This window comes from Watersipora subatra, chromosome 9, assembly GCF_963576615.1.
Source record: "Watersipora subatra chromosome 9, tzWatSuba1.1, whole genome shotgun sequence".
Classification (NCBI taxonomy): Eukaryota; Metazoa; Bryozoa; class Gymnolaemata; order Cheilostomatida; family Watersiporidae; genus Watersipora; species Watersipora subatra.
Window position 1 is genome coordinate 26049349 of NC_088716.1, and position 16416 is coordinate 26065764.

General features: G+C 35.2%; 1 protein-coding gene across 1 annotated transcript in view; it reads right to left on the bottom strand.

The window, feature by feature from the left end:
• Positions 1 to 16416, bottom strand: part of LOC137404649 (solute carrier family 12 member 9-like) — a 102341-nt gene that overhangs the window by 70480 nt on the left and 15445 nt on the right. Inside the window, exons 4-8 of the mRNA XM_068090873.1 lie at positions 14509 to 14718; positions 11225 to 11395; positions 9733 to 9791; positions 8296 to 8461; positions 2632 to 2651 (exon numbers count right to left, since the gene is read on the bottom strand). Coding sequence (XP_067946974.1) covers positions 2632 to 2651; positions 8296 to 8461; positions 9733 to 9791; positions 11225 to 11395; positions 14509 to 14718 — 626 coding nt within the window. The remainder of the gene's footprint in view (positions 1 to 2631; positions 2652 to 8295; positions 8462 to 9732; positions 9792 to 11224; positions 11396 to 14508; positions 14719 to 16416) is intronic.

Sequence of the window (16416 nt, forward strand, 5' to 3'; positions counted from 1 at the left end):
TGCCGCTATAACCAACACGCAGGTGTTTCTCACAAATGTTTTTACTTGATTAGGTGTGTTATTGTTGAGCACAATTTTGAGCTAACCTAATGTATCTAGCAATAATAAGCTCACCATCACCAAAAATCTTTTCGTTATTAAACATAAAGAAATATTGTTGAAATTAACTGTTGCCTTTTATTACTTTTTATGGTTATTGTATAGTATGATTTGAAAAACATTCCTGTTTGATATAAAATAAATCCCAATAAAGTAATGCATGTATATAAATGTGAAACTTTATTGAATAATAGATTATTATCGTGTGTATCATTAGGAAGATCAAGTGTATATATAAAAACATTCTATACCTCAATGTATACAGTGTTAAATAGGATACTTGTGATTTTATACAGAGCAAAAATCAATTACTTCGCCGAAAACCAATCCTTAATTCTAGTACTTCAATCACCAAACTGGGTGATTATACATTTTTATAGCACCCAAGTGAAGCCCCTTTACACATGCCTAACAAATAAGGTCACTAATAAGTACAACATGATAATGTGATGCAGGTAGAAATAGAACAAATAGAAATTGGAAAAAAATTACTGAAATTATAGAATTTGGGGTGTTTAAATGATAAACCAATAATAATGATGATAAGATATTTTTAGTATTAAATATATAAATTTAATTTCTGTGGAAGTGTAGGATTTGGTATTTAAATTAAATAAAAAAGACAATAATAAAATATAAACTAAATATAAACTTATATATAAACTTGTAAAATTTTATTTTATTCAAATTGAATTTAAAAAATTTAAATGAAATAATATTTATACCAAATTTGAAACCTAATTTAAGGATTCCTAGTTTAAGCAGAACGTTTATGAAATTAGTTGCACCAAACTATAGTAGTCTTTTTACAAACCTGTTATGTTTATGGAAATCAGATTAGTAGTTTCTGTAAACATTCGAAATGGTAACTCAACAATTTCTTTGGCATTCAGTAATTGAAAATGTTGCAGAGTGCTATTTATGCCCTGCATCCACCCCTCACTCACCGTCTACAAAGACAATTTTATATAGAACCTACATAAATATAGATTACCTCTCTAGATAGTCTGCTTAGAAACAAAGTATATCAAAAAGATTTCCGTAAAAAGCTCTCCATTTATGTGCTTGATTTTTACAGGCATGTAATGAACACCATTTGGTGGTTTTTACATTTTTGAAATACCATATAATCAGATGTGATTAATGCAAGCGATGGTGTAGAGCGAATAACAAATAAATACTTTCCAAAACATGGCAACTGGTGAGTTGAAAATCAAGTTTGGATATAATAGGCTATATCCAAGGCTTATATCATAGCTTGTGGATATAATAGACCAGGGATGGCCAAATGATTTAGGCCATGATCCGTTACAGCCAAGTCAGACACATTAAACATTCGCAACAAGCTGAAAGTGCACATTTTTCTTTTTACCATACATAAACTTGCAGCTCTTTGTGTATATCTTAAACATGGGGTCAGATATGATGTTTAAAAACTTCTTTTATATACATAATTTGACTAAAAATCACTGAATGATTGTGCTGTAATAAATATGTCTGTTATCAGAGAGAAAAATGATAAGTGGGCTTTAACTCCACAATAGGCCCTACTATCAAAACACGGTTTCTTGCTACTTACAGCAACTCTTAATTAAAGTTCATTAAAATGAGTATTTGTGAGTCATGTTCTATGATTTCACAAAATTTGTTGCTGACAACAATGAATTAACAAAAATTCTAAGAAAAGTTCATCGTAATCTTTTTTAATCCAAATTAAAATAAAACACTTTGAACATTTTTTGGACAGCTAACTTGAAAGATCCACACAAAAAAACTACAAAGGTCCGGATCTAGATCCTCCATTTTGGCAATAGCTATAATAGACTATAACCAAGACTTACATCATAGCTTGTGGATATAATAGGCTATATCCAAAAGCAGGAAAATAAAATATTACTAAAAGCTCAAACAGGTATAGTTCTGTGATTTACTAGTCATAAGAGCTATTAGTTTTTAGCGATACTGGTTGTACGGGATCATTAGGGGAATCCACAGCAAAACCTTGAGTAATCTTGGCTATTTGTGGTTTACAGGCTAGGTTTACATCAACAAACCTTCCTGTTACGGTAAGATATAAATCACCCTTAATTTAAATGAATCCTCGATTGACAGCGTGGATAAGTTTTTGAAGCCAGCGAAACCGTTGAGGTTAAGATACAGTAGAAACTCCTGGTGAGTAATGATTATAGAAGTCGTCTTTCCATGCTTTGGCTCTTTATGCCACTGTGGCAGCTCAATTCCGAAACCCAGATCTATAGCATACCAAATTTTGTGTCATATCTCACCAGATCCAACATTCTCAACCAACACCAAAAGATACAGTAGTGGTAATCTGTGACACTGGCGACTTCAGATACAACTTTTGCGCCATTCAAAGTCTCAAAAGATATTTAAGCAGATAAAAACTACTGGAAAATGTTTTTTTTCAACATCTCTGCTTAATTAGCCTTGTCATCGTGGCTTGTATGAAATGTCTACTGCAAAAGCTGTTGATCACCAAGCTAAGAGTTGCTCTACTACCAACTAGACAACTTACTACTAACGTTTAAGTACTAGAACATGTGAAACCAACTACTCTAGGTCAAACTGGTAAAGAGATAAGACAACTCACTGCTGAAGGCATCGCAGAGAATTTGCTTAGGCGCATTGCAATTGCAGCGATTACTAATACAAGAGGAAGATATCTCTGCGATGCGTAAGAACAAACATGTGAGACATAAAATATGTTTGGAGAACATGGTGAGTTGGCTCTAGTAATACCATTGTTGACGTACCTACATGTATGTTGTCACTAGCGCACTTTTACCTGCACACATTTGAGAAATTTCATCTAAAATGCTGCTGCCATTTAAGTATATATAGATATCTATATACTAGATATATTATAATAGATATATAGATCTATATAATACATATAGATTTATAAAATACATATATATCTATATATTATATATAAATCTATTAAACAGATATCTAGATATCTATTAAGCAGATATATATACATGCATATATATATATATACATGTATTTAAATTGTTTCCTCACCCCAGATACCCCGTATGGGTGGTAGATTCTGCTTTAACTCGGGTCTCCTACCAGAGACCTAGGAGTTTGAGCACTCGCCTCAAGATCTTAGCTGTTCCCAATAGCGCACTTTTCTGCAACTCATCTGAGTTGATTGCTGTTGGTATTTGGGCAAGCCACATTTTATGCGCCGGTGTTATTGCGCCCAGTGCCCCAATGACTACTGGGATTACAGTTGTTCTTACATTCCAGCATTTTTCAATTTCTTCTCCAAGAGGGAGATATTTCTCTACCTTTTCTTTTTCTTTGCTGGCTATATTGTAGTCATTGGGTACTGCTATATCTATTATAGTAGCCCTCTTGTTCTCCTTGTCGACCACCACTATATCTGGTTAGTTTGCTAGGACATGCTTGTCAGTTTGGATGTAGAAGTCCCAGAGGATCTTAGCCCGGTCATTTTCATTGACCTTACCAGGAGCTTCCCACCAGTGTTGTGGTTTATTAAGGCCATACTCAACACATAGACTTCTATACACAATACCTGCGACATGATTATGCTGCTCAGTGTATGCGTTCCCTGCTAGCTGCTTGCATCCACTGATGATGTGTTGGATAGTCTCAGGTGCATCTTTGCACAGTCTGCATCTAGGATCGTCTCTAGTGTGATAGATTTTCGTTTGGAGTTGCCTTGTTGGGAGCACTTGCTCCTGGGCTGCCATGATTAGCGACTCTGTATTGGCCATTAGGTTTCCTTTGTTCAGCCACATATATGTCTGGTGAAGATCGCCAACCTTAGATATTTGTTGGTGGTAAGCACCATGAAGAGGTTTCATGTGCCAGTCAATTTCCTCATCATCAGGGCGTAGGTCCGTTGTAAGAGCAGCCGATTGAAATTCAGCTAGCAACTTATCTGAGATGGCCATGGAGGCTGCATATGCTTTGATGCTTTGCTCCTCCTCTTTCACTGTCTGCTGTACACTTTTGAGTCCCCTACCGCCATCTTTCCTATCAAGATACAATCTAGTAGTATCAGATTTTGGGTGGAGTGCTCCATGCATGGTCAGCAGTTTACGAGTTGCTATATCTGTTTCTTTGATGGCTTCTTCAGTCCACTTTATTATGCCTGCTGGATATCTTATTACTGGCAGTGCGTAGGTATTTATTGCCATGATTTGGTTCTTGGCATTGAGCTGGCTCCGTAAGACCTGCCGAAGGCGTTTCTTGTATTCGGTAATGGCTTTGTGACGTACCTCGGCTTCGTGGTTGATGTTGCTTTGCATAATCCCCAAGTACTTGTACCCTTCTTCTATTTCTTTGATGGTACCATACATGTATATATATATACATGTATATATATACATGTATATATATACATGTATATATATACATGTATATATATACATGTATATATATACATGTATATATATATATACCTGCTTAATAGATATCTACATGTAGATATCTGTTAAATATATATAGATATATTTAACAGATAACAGATAGATATCCTGTTATATATATATAGATATGTATTATATAGATCTATATATGTTTTATAGATATAACATATATAGATCTTATATATATCTTAACATTTATATACATTATTGGTATTTATATATACTATAATATACATTATAAAGAGTAGTTAGCTGTTATTCAATTCATAACAATTTTGTTGCTCTTTTTTCAGTCTTTATGTAACTACATGTAGTATTTCTAACAATAATATATATGTGACTACGTACATGTAAGATACAATAAAAATATACAGACAAGTGTAGTATTATTGCTATAGCCTCATGCCTACATAGCCTATGTTCCTAAATGGTTCTAACGATATATTCTAGTTTTATTAGGGTGTGCTACGAGCCTTCATCAGTCTAGCCTCTTTTGCATTTAAAAAGGCATCAACAGCAGTGTGATTGAAGATAGTTTGTAATTAGCACTCTTTTTTCACCCACGCTAACTAAATTACCAAAAGCAAAAGCATGCGAGTCTGAATATGCAGGCAGACTTATCATTGCACTTCAGATATTCTATAAGAATTGATTATGGTGTATACTAACTGAATGCCCGGCGTTGCACTAGTAATAGAATAATTACCCGATCAATTTGAGTAACTTACCTGGTAAGCTAATAGTCTAAATTTTTACTATAATAAGAGCCGTGTTGTAAGCCAGATTAATAAACATTACGCGTAATGATCAAGCTGGCTAGTATTTTCCCAAAGTGCTTTAAGCATGCCTATTTTAACCGATTTAATGAATATATGCACTATTATTAATAGTTATGGCCAGTTGGACGAGTAGTGTAGTGGCTCGGCTGTCTGCAGACCTGGTTGTTCTGAGTTCAAATCCTCTGTGAAGCAGGTTGTTCGTTTTTAAAACTTCGTCGCCATAACTGAACAGACAGACAAACACCAAGATTTATATATTATATAAAGTCTTGCACTTTGTCTTTGTTGGGGGATGCATGCACTCAAGGGTGCGACAGCGATGATATCATAGGCAATCCTGTTTGTTATTAAAGGCTACTTACGTTGAGTTTTAAGATTTTATTAAAAAATACAGGTATTTTTCATCATTTGAGATTTGTATGTTTAGGTGACTTGTGTGCCAGAATGTTTCAAGATTAAAATCGACAAAGCTTGATCACAGCTAAAACGCTCAGAAGACAAAGAAGCACCCAGACTTTCCCAAAAATGAAATTACTAGTCATGCACACTATTTTTAAGTTTTAACTGCTACCAATATTTGTCAATTTTAATCTTGAAACATCCTGGCAGCCAGATCACCTCAAATAACAAGCGAAATCTCACATGCTAGAAAAATATCTATACTTTCCGATGAAATGTTTTAAAATCATATGTGAGTTAGTCTTAAAGCTGCAGCTGGTGCCAATTAGACTCAAGTTTGGACAAACAGTGATATTTTGTGCGACTTTTTGAATGACTAACTACATCAGAAGACACTTGCGAGTGTTTTCAAGTCTCCAAATAAACAATATTGGCTATCAGATGACAACAATAAGCACATGATTAAAACAGTGATTTGTTGCGTATGAGTGATGGTATGACCAGGTGAGAAAGCACCTTTGACCGAACTGCTGTTATGAAATGTAAATAAAGCTGTGTACTACTGCCTAACCAATTATACTATAAAACAGCTAGGTACCTGAAAATGAGCACTATTTTTATTTACAAAGTTGTCTTCTCTATCAACCTACTAAACAACTCGTAGAAGAGGGAACAACTCCTTGTACCAACTCCTTTCCATTTTACCAACCGTACACAAAAAATCATTCAGTTAGAAGGTTTTGTGAGCTGATCATGTATTTCTCTTTACGCTATAATTTGCATATCATATATTATTATAATATATATTACGCTACAAAATCATAAAAAATAAGCATGGATTAGAATGACGTACGATGGTCAAAAGCCTAAATACCTCCATAAGGTACATAAAGTTGATGTAAAAATAATAGTAAAACAGGAAGTTAGCGAGCAACTAAAATCTTTAAAAACCAGCCAGTGGTAAAATAGTCTGCAATACGGAAGAATATTAGCAAGTTGAAAACTTGTACCAGGTTGTGTGCTGATATTCCTCGCCTGGCCTCAGGATGCAACTTGGAAAGTTCGGCTAAAATGTAGAATGAATATGAATTAGTTTTACATCAACCAATGAGATAGCCTGCGATTATTTTTGGATGGAGTGATGACAAATAAAAAATAAGAAGACAACTTCTCATGAAACAAAAGCAAATCATACAACTGTAAATAACTAATTGACACATGGATGTGATACAAAGTTATAGACAAATGTTGTTTTTGTTTATGTTGTTTGTGTTTATGTTGTTTTTGTTGTTTGTGCTTATGTTGTTTGTGTTTATGTTGTTTGTGTTTATGTTGTTTTTGTTGTTTGTGTTGTTTTTGTTTATGTTGTTTGTGTTTATGTTGTTTTTGTTGTTTGTGCTTATGTTGTTTGTGTTTATGTTGTTTGTGTTTATGTTGTTTGTGTTTATGTTGTTTGTGTTTTATGTGGTTTTTGTTGTTTGTGTTTATGTTGTTTGTGTTTATGTTGTTTGTGTTGTTTTTGTTTTTTCTGATCAAAACCAAATATCTATATTAATCAATTCCATTGTGGCATTGTGTCTGTCTGTTAATCCATAAATGCGATGCGTTTCCACATTTTCTGCTTGATTTTATTCAAACTTCCCATGTATATAAGCTCAGTGTATTTCGGAAGGTCACTCAAACCACTTGGTTTCAAAACTTCATCTGGCTCCTGGAAACCAGCATCATAAACACCCACCAGCAGGCTATCTGACTGAAAATAAAATAAATACCCAGGAGTCACCGGGATCACTGATAGCCTGAACTGAAAAGGTCTATGTACACAGGAGAAGCATGACATGGGTTTTTAAGTTTGCGTCAGCGGCTGCAAGTCTTGTTGGCAGTTCTTCATGATCGATCAGTAGTTGGTGATGGTTTTAACCGTTTCAATTGCACTTTTGCTTCATCTGAGCACTTTAATCGCGGTGAAGTTTTGTCAATTATAATCTTAAAACATCCTGGCAGTCAGATCACATCAAACATCAAAAACAATCGCAAATGATAAAAAAATACTTTCTGATAAAATCTACTAAAATCTTGTGTAAGCCCATCCTTGCAGACTTTCGTATGAATATTTTACAAATTGGAAACCTTACTTACTGACCTTACTTACTGACCTTTGACAAGACTCCAACCTCTGCATATCGATTGCCTGTCTTTACAGACAACTTTTGTAAAACGAGCGCACGGTTATTATGGTGATTTTAGTATTTCAAAATGCACTGGAAGAATTTAAGGAAGCTGCCAATATATTACTCCGCACTACTACTAGTATGATGTTCATGGTTAGGCTATATATGATATTAGGCCAAGGATATATGACTAGAGCCGAAAGGTGACTTCAATTAATGAGAATACAGAAGGCTTAGTTTACCGTACACCTGTTGCAGCAAGGCCTGTTGTCCATTTCAAGTCTTGTTAGTTTAAACAGGACTTACAAGTAACACACCCGTACTAAACAATTCGATATTTAGCCTCTGATAATAACATACAATATGTTGGCTGAATCCCGGATGTTTACTCTCTACATAAAGTTGTATCACCACTGTTCTCACCTTATTTGGTGCGTCCGGATACGTCTGTGTCTCCAGACAGAGTCCAGAATACTTGCCATAAGTCCTGCCTCCTTTTACATTCTCAGCATTCAAGTAGTAGCCTGTGTAGAATTGAACACCAGGTTGGGTTGTGTAGGTCTCCATCACTCTACCGCCTGCACTAACCCTAATACAAAGTAAAACAGTGACTACAAATGAACAAAGAAACTTGCCTCGTCAAACTCCAGCACTATTATGTAGAGGGCAGTGACAAGAGCATAAAGTTTGTATACAGCGACAACAACTACATGTAGGTCTAATATAATATTTACTATCATAAGCGAGGTGTCAGTCCGTAAGCACACCAGGAGCGTTAGGAAAAAAACGCACCGACTAGGATTTGAACTCGGGCTATTTGTCTTGGTAAACCGATGCACTAACCATTGCACCACTCCATCACCTCACTTTATAGCAGCATAATAGCTTAGATATTTATTACACCTGATGATCTCTCACGGCATGCCGAACTTCCAGCGTACTATTAAATTATAAAAAATACTTGAAGGCAGAAGAAAAGTTCACAAAAAAAGTACGCTCTCTTAAGGCTGGTACAAACTATATTGCAGTATGTCGGCTTTAATCCCACAATACATCAGTGAATGTCTGTGATAACAATATTCACACTATCATCCGTGTTTAGATCAGCGAATTGTATGTGAAAAAGTGTTTTCATAACTCAATGCGATTGCTGAAATGATAAAATACTAGTCCTGCAGTAACTGTCATGAAGCAAAGTATAGTTTAAGCAGTCCGTGACAGCCAATCACCATCGCTCAAGTGGTGCACATTGCACAGAATATCGTGGATGCTCGGCGAAATATCAAAAAAGTTTCACGATATATCTGCATTGCCTCGGCAATGCCATTAGTTTAATCAATTAATAGTCACTGAGAGAGGACAACCCTGCCATATGGCAATATAACGTGACCCAGCCTGAAAATACAGTTTACAGACTATTCAGTAAAACACAATGGATCATCATCACTGGTGAGACATACGTGAGTGGAAGACAGACACATGTCCGAGTACAGCTGAGGTTACAGAAACCAGAGTTTAGAGAATCGACTTGTTTGACAAACGACATTGTGCTGATCATGTTTTATCACCACTTTCTATACAAATGAGCTATTTTGTCATTAATACTAATGTACTACATGTAACAATACCAAGGAAATTATGCATGTAAAACCATTTTCAACAGTCCTTGATTTTTAATATTAAAAAAGAATAATTGCTTTGCAGGCTGGTTCATTGCCCGTCACCTTTTTAAACAAAAAAAGTGCGTTCGTCATGAGCAGACATAAAAACGAGGCTGACAAACACCAATATATTGCATCTGATGCGAGTGTCATCGAACGAATGCATCAGTCTGTGTGGTCAACCTTTAGGATAACTTACCTTCCGACAAATCTCTTGCTGCCGACATCACCTGGCACTACGAAGTTGTGATCAAAACCCTACAAATAGTGGTTGTTTTAACAATCACAAGCATATGAAATGCATTATAATATATTTTTGCTACGGTATAACACATTAAAATATTATATTAGAGATCATAACCAGATACAATATGCAGCTAATTTATTCAGAGATCTGCTTCATATATAAAAACAGTCAAATGGCGGAGCGAAAGTTCCAATATGATTACACTGTAAATTATTTAATTCGCTCTGCAGGCCAAAAATCAGCTTGTTGATGAATAATGCAAAAAATTAAAAACAAGCGTGTTATATGAAATTATGAAAAAGATAATTGTAAAAAACTAAATTTACAAAATAATAATTAAAAAATGTTTTTAATGTTACTTTACCTTAGGGACATGTAACTAGAAGTTTAAAGTTTGACTTGCAACAAAACTCACATTACAGTTATTTGGTATCAAAAGATTCACCATGTCTTACTGTTGTGTTGTAGGAGCCAAATATGTGGAAATGTGATTAAAAGCTCTTAAAAGCTCAAAAACGAAAAGCCACCGTAGATCGAAATCTCTTTATTTATCTGACGTAGTCATTACAATTTGGTTATTGTCTTGTCACGTGAAGTGAAAGGCCAATAAAAAGCTCAATATAAAACATCGTAGCACTAGTTTATGACAAACACTTCGGGTTTTACCGAAGACCCCGTATCAAATATAAATGCTCGCTACTTTACAGTTTTGTTTCGGCTTGATCAAATTGTCAAGTCGTAATCTGATCATGTGACCCAATACTTCGCAAATAATTTTTGCAGCACTTTTCGATTATCACAGCTGACCAACAGGCTCGTCATGATTATCAGACAATGATATGTACTCCTTCGAGGTAAGGTTAAAAAATTAAATGAATTTTTATGGCAAGTTATAAGATACCAGTGCTAAAAGTGACAGCATTACAATGACGATAAAACAGACGCGTAAGAACAATAGACATGGTTTTATTGAATGCGTGAAGTATATTTGTGAAAATATTTCGATGAATAAGGTTGCATGAAAGTGTAAACAGAAACCATATACCACAACTACGTCACATTTGAGCCGTTTTGGAAAGAGAATCGAAACTATGGCGGTCTTGTGTGGCTGCGATTAACTGTTCGTTTTTGAGCTTTTAAGAGCTTGTAATCACATTTCCACATATTTGGCACCTACAACACAACAGAGTAAGACATGGTGAATCTTTTGATATCAAATAACTGTAATGTGAATTTTGTTGCAAGTCAACCTTTAAGGCAACCAGCAACAGAGGTGTAACTGTATATCACCATAACTCTCACACTCCCCTCTTCTTCCCCTCCCATCTCACCCCAACATAAAACACTACAAAGTTGAATAAAACTATCATAACCATTTACCAAACCCCCTGTACCACTCCCCTGTACCACTCCCGTAAGATAAGTAAGCCTACACTTGTCACACCTGATTGTCAATAGATGCCAGAGTCTCTTGGTCCATCGTCTTGCCTTTCCTTAGATCAAAATTGGTGCCCTCCACGTCTGCAATTTCTCCTGTCGGAATGCTGGTCTCATCCTTAGGGGTGTACTGCGTGCTTGCAAGTTCGACTTGATGTCCGTAAATATTTCCTGTACCCTAGCAACCACTCATATCGTTATCATCCATTTTAACAAACCCTTGAGTGCCAGCTTACCAATATATTTATTGATATTCTAGTCCTCAACTGTGAGGATGTTCTGACCTAACACTGAGGAGTTCGGCGTTACGCCCTGTCTAAACAAGATTTTCACTTGAAAATTTAAGCAAGATAATATACATGTATATATTTGAGTAACGTACACTGTGCATATACCTATCACGCGTGAAAGAATTCTTTTCTATAGCTAAAAATACTTCTTTTATATAAAAACCACGATAACATGATTGATGTCAAAGCATAAATTGTGCCGAACACAACTTGCTGTACCCTAGGACATTTTTGTTTCGCTAGTATTTAGTATCGTGAGTAGCACACAGAGTAAAAATTCGCTGCAACTTAATTTCACGGCTCTGATGAGTGCGAAAATATAGTGATGTGAAAATAATTGCAGTGGAACAAACATAATTAGATTCCTCAGGTCCAGTTCGCTAGTAAAAAAAAATTTCAATTTGGGACTAGTTTGTAATTGTAAACCGCAGGTAGAATGGTGTGGGTGAGATCGATATTGCAATTTGATCGCTTGCTGCCATTTGTTTCTTGGACTATCAATGAACAAAGCTATTTAATTCCGCGTTTTCGCTCGTTCGTTATGATAGTTTAGTTTCGCTCATGGAATTTTCGCCAAAGGATGACTCCGCGAAAACGCGGAAGTTAGATGACGCGAATACATGTGTCCTAGGGTATGTGACACACAGCATTAGCCTAAATATACATTTTCTGTTTTAGACACTGAGTGCAAGACTGAAGTTCACAGACAAATGTATCATTACGTTGGGTAGAGGGTATCAAGGATACACCTTGAAGGCAGACACATGGTGAGATTGCTCATTCTAGACATACATGTGGTTCACAGCAATGACTGTCAATATAAAACAATAAACATGGTATGGTTTGTGTAAATGAATGACTTTCCTGGGAATGTTACCAAAATGCTGTACAACGAGATAAATTGGTTATCAAATAAATGTCTAGCTGGCCACATCTAGTCTAAATGGCTAGAAGTGATATACACTAGGTTTTCATGACTCGAATGATTCCATAACTCCAATGACTCGAAGTTGAGTTACTTTGCTGTTGAGTGTTTCAATAAACATCTGCGCGATGCGATGCCAATCTGAATCCAGCGCTTGACCTAATAGGTCAAGTATTAACCTAATTAATGACTATAAATAGCTACGCAGTCTTCTCGCTAAGCTTAGCAGCAATCGTTCGGAACATTGGCGCATTGAGACTGCTCAAATCGCAAAAAACGACTGAAGCGTGAAAATGTTTAGAATGGAATAGTCTGCTGATATTTTAATGGCATCATTTGCAAGTGCCATTTCCATCATTCGCAAGCACGATGGATTCGATAAAAATTTGCAAATTGCAAAACCCGCTTAGTTTGCGGATTTATGAAGTTTCCATGATGCGTTAACTTGCGGATTGGCTCAAATTTGCGCATCATGCATGTCATGGAAACATGGTGATTTTCAAGTCAATAACTGTCTTTCCCTGTGATACCTGTTGATATCTTACAGCACTAATTAAATGTAGCATGGATATTGCAAGTTCTGAAGAAAAAGAAAAAACTTGCAGCGATCAATAACTAAACCAGGTGTGAGAAATAAACTGGAACCCTTCGTTGAAAACCAAAACGTCTCATTTACAATATTGTTCCTCATTGTGAATTTAGTCAATAGCCATAAATTATATATTAAATTAATTCTTATCTTGCCCTGATTTCAAATATATAAACCATACAGCTATAAATTTATGTTTTTGAGTAATTATGTAGGCTAAATTCTGAACATTTCTTTTTTTAATAGTTAAAGATAACAATTTGTACAGATATGATCACATCACATACATGTACATTTTTATTTGCTTATCTCAAGCCATATACATGTAAGAATACTGAAAGCAGCCATATTGATAGTCCGCTGTCTAGTGTTTGGGTCATTAAAATAAATCAATTTTATTAGCAGATGAGAGTATTTTTCAACGGCAGAACCCAGTGATTTCTGCTGCCAACCTTCGCTCTTTACATTCCACAAATAATTGCGTACAAAGTCCAGTCCAGGCACAATCAACACGTATAATAATAAAGTCTACTTTGTCATTGTGTCTGTCTGTTAGTCCATATAAATGCTATGCTTTCCACATTTTTGGCCGTTTTCATCCAAATTTCACACGCATATGCTCCGAGACTCCGCGAAAAATCACAAAAAATTCTTTGGTTACAAAACTCCTTCTGGTTTCAGAGAACCAGTCTTTTAAAAACCCGCAGTCCATCTGATGCAAAACAAAGAACATCCAGGCTTACCGCTAGTTATAAATATAAAAGGTTTCTATTGTTAGATTTGTGAAACAAGGGATAGTATTGGTGCATCTTTTAGGTTCCATGGTATCACCAGTGAGTCACAAAAGTATGTGACATAACTTTGGTATCGTAACTTACTTTAATTTTCATCAACTAAAGTTTAAAGTAGTTAAATTAAGTACTTGACATTACCTTGACATTTTATTTGTGAGTTCTACTAGCTCTTTTACTTTCACTTTTTACTTTCACTTTTTACTTTCATTTTTTACTTTCACTTTTTACTTTCACTTTTTACTTTCATTTTTTACTTTCACTTTTTACTTTCACTTTTTACTTTCACTTTCATTTTTTACTTTCACTTTTTACTTTCACTTTTTACTTTCACTTTCTGCTTTCACTTTCTGCTTTCACTTTCTGCTTTCACTTTCTGCTTTCACTTTCTGCTTTCACTTTCTGCTTTCACTTTCTGCTTTCACTTTTTACTTCCACTTTCTACTTCCACTTCCTACTTCCACTTTTGAAAAATGTTTTTCCAGAAATTTTAGACATGTGTTATTACATCTGAATATTACTTCATATGTTGGTACAAATATTTGCTCCAAATCGATGTTCTATATATACAACAATTTGTATGTAGATGTGATTAAAAAGCAAAGTTGACTGTACATTTGATTTCCTGATCCATCTCAGATTCAATCGAATACAAGTAAGTCCCCCTTGAAGAGTCAAAGATCACAGGCTACCTACCTCACCCTCAAGGTTGAAATAGGCATGATTAGTAAGGTTGACTATGGTTGGACTATCAGTAGAGGCTTTGTAGTCTATAATGAGCTCGGCGGCAGCGGTCAGCTCATAAGTAACAGTCACGGTGAGACACCCTGGGTAATTCTCTTCTTCGGCAGCACTAGTGTAGGTCAGCACCAACTTGCCATCCGTAATAGTACTACTCCAGTTTTTCTGCAATTAGAACTTATGGCACTGAAAACCGGTGAGATTAGTTGATTTCTGATCTAAAATCAATTAGTTGTAGAGTGGAGATGGGGGAAACAAAAATGCATGAGATGGAACCAATTAAACTGTGTAATAACGCAATTTGATTGGTCCTTTCTGCTTTCACATCCCAATAATTTGCAAGTTTATATTTTCTAATACAGTGGACCCTCCTACACGGTTTTAATTTGTTCCAGTGTTAGCGTCATAAGGGAAAAGTTTTGCATAGAGGGGTATAGAAACCCAGTAATTATCTAATGCAAACACTCCCTGGTGAAAATCATCAAAATTTAATATACATACTGTACATATTGAAAATTAGTAACCAAATAATATGTTAACTTTAGTAACTACAGTTACCTACAGTAACTCTAGTGTATTTAGTGGTTATGTTCTGCAATAAAGTGTACCATTACAATGTACTATGTCAGTATGTACCATAGGGAGTTCTTACCTTCAAGGCAGACATACAACATAAACGTTGAATGTAACTTAAATGAATTTAGCTTGCTAAACACATACTTAAATCTAAGTTTTAGTATGTATTTTACTAAACTAAGCTTCAACTTTGTCATAGGCTAAAATTTTATCTGTTTTCGGTTTCGTTTTCACGATAACTTATAACAATTGACGCTGAACTGAGAGATATCAAGCATCGTATCTCCTTTATGCATTGTGGAAGGGATTTCAGCAAATGGCATATTTGTTATTTTGATGTATCCAGCACGAGGGCCCAATTTGAGTTTCAACAGAAATTTTGGTTGATATCGTATGGCGAAAAATATTTCATTTGGAGAGGGTGACAAAAGTCGCTTTTTACATATTAAGGCGACAAAACCATATAACAAGGTCGTCGTAACCCGAAGGTACACTGTAATAAAACACTAATTCCTGGCAGTCCCGTCCACCGTGAGAGAGCATCATGTGTAATAACTATTCCCTCCTAGACCTAAGAGTCTCCACTCTTAGACCGAAAGTCGTAAGTTTGAATCCTGTGAGAGGCAATTGTTTTCCCAACATCCAACCATTTCTTTGAGCGACTCTTATAGCAAAGATTCCTCCCGTAAACGAACTCTCAGTTTGTAACAGAGTCTCTTTTCGTTTGAATGAAACAAAAGAAAGTTTACTAAGTTTAAAATTTCACCTTTAAAGCTGAACTTGCACAAAAAATTGTAGATTTTATCAGAAAGTATTTTTCTATCATTTACGTTTATTTTTGACGTTTGAGGTGATGTGAATGCCTGGATGTTTCAGGATTAAACTCGACAAACGAAATGAGGTCAATAGTTGATATCATTGCTTTAGTTGATATCAACTATCAGCTCGTTATCGATATCAGCTATTGTGTTCTAGTTGCAGCACTACAAGTCTCTATTCTGTCAGTCTCTTGCAACTATAGATGTCATAATCACACTTTCACTCAATCTGAGCGTTTTAATTGTGACCAAACTTTATCGATTTTAATCTTGAAACATCCCGGCAATTAAATCACCTGAAGCATCAAAAACAATCACAAATGATAAAAAAATACTGATATGCTATAATACTAATCATAAAATAATAAAATTTTAATAAAATTGTATTATTTTATAGTTAAGTAAATATTAACAATTTTGTAATTTTGTTTTAATAAAATCTATTAAAAGTTTTACGCAAGATCATTTT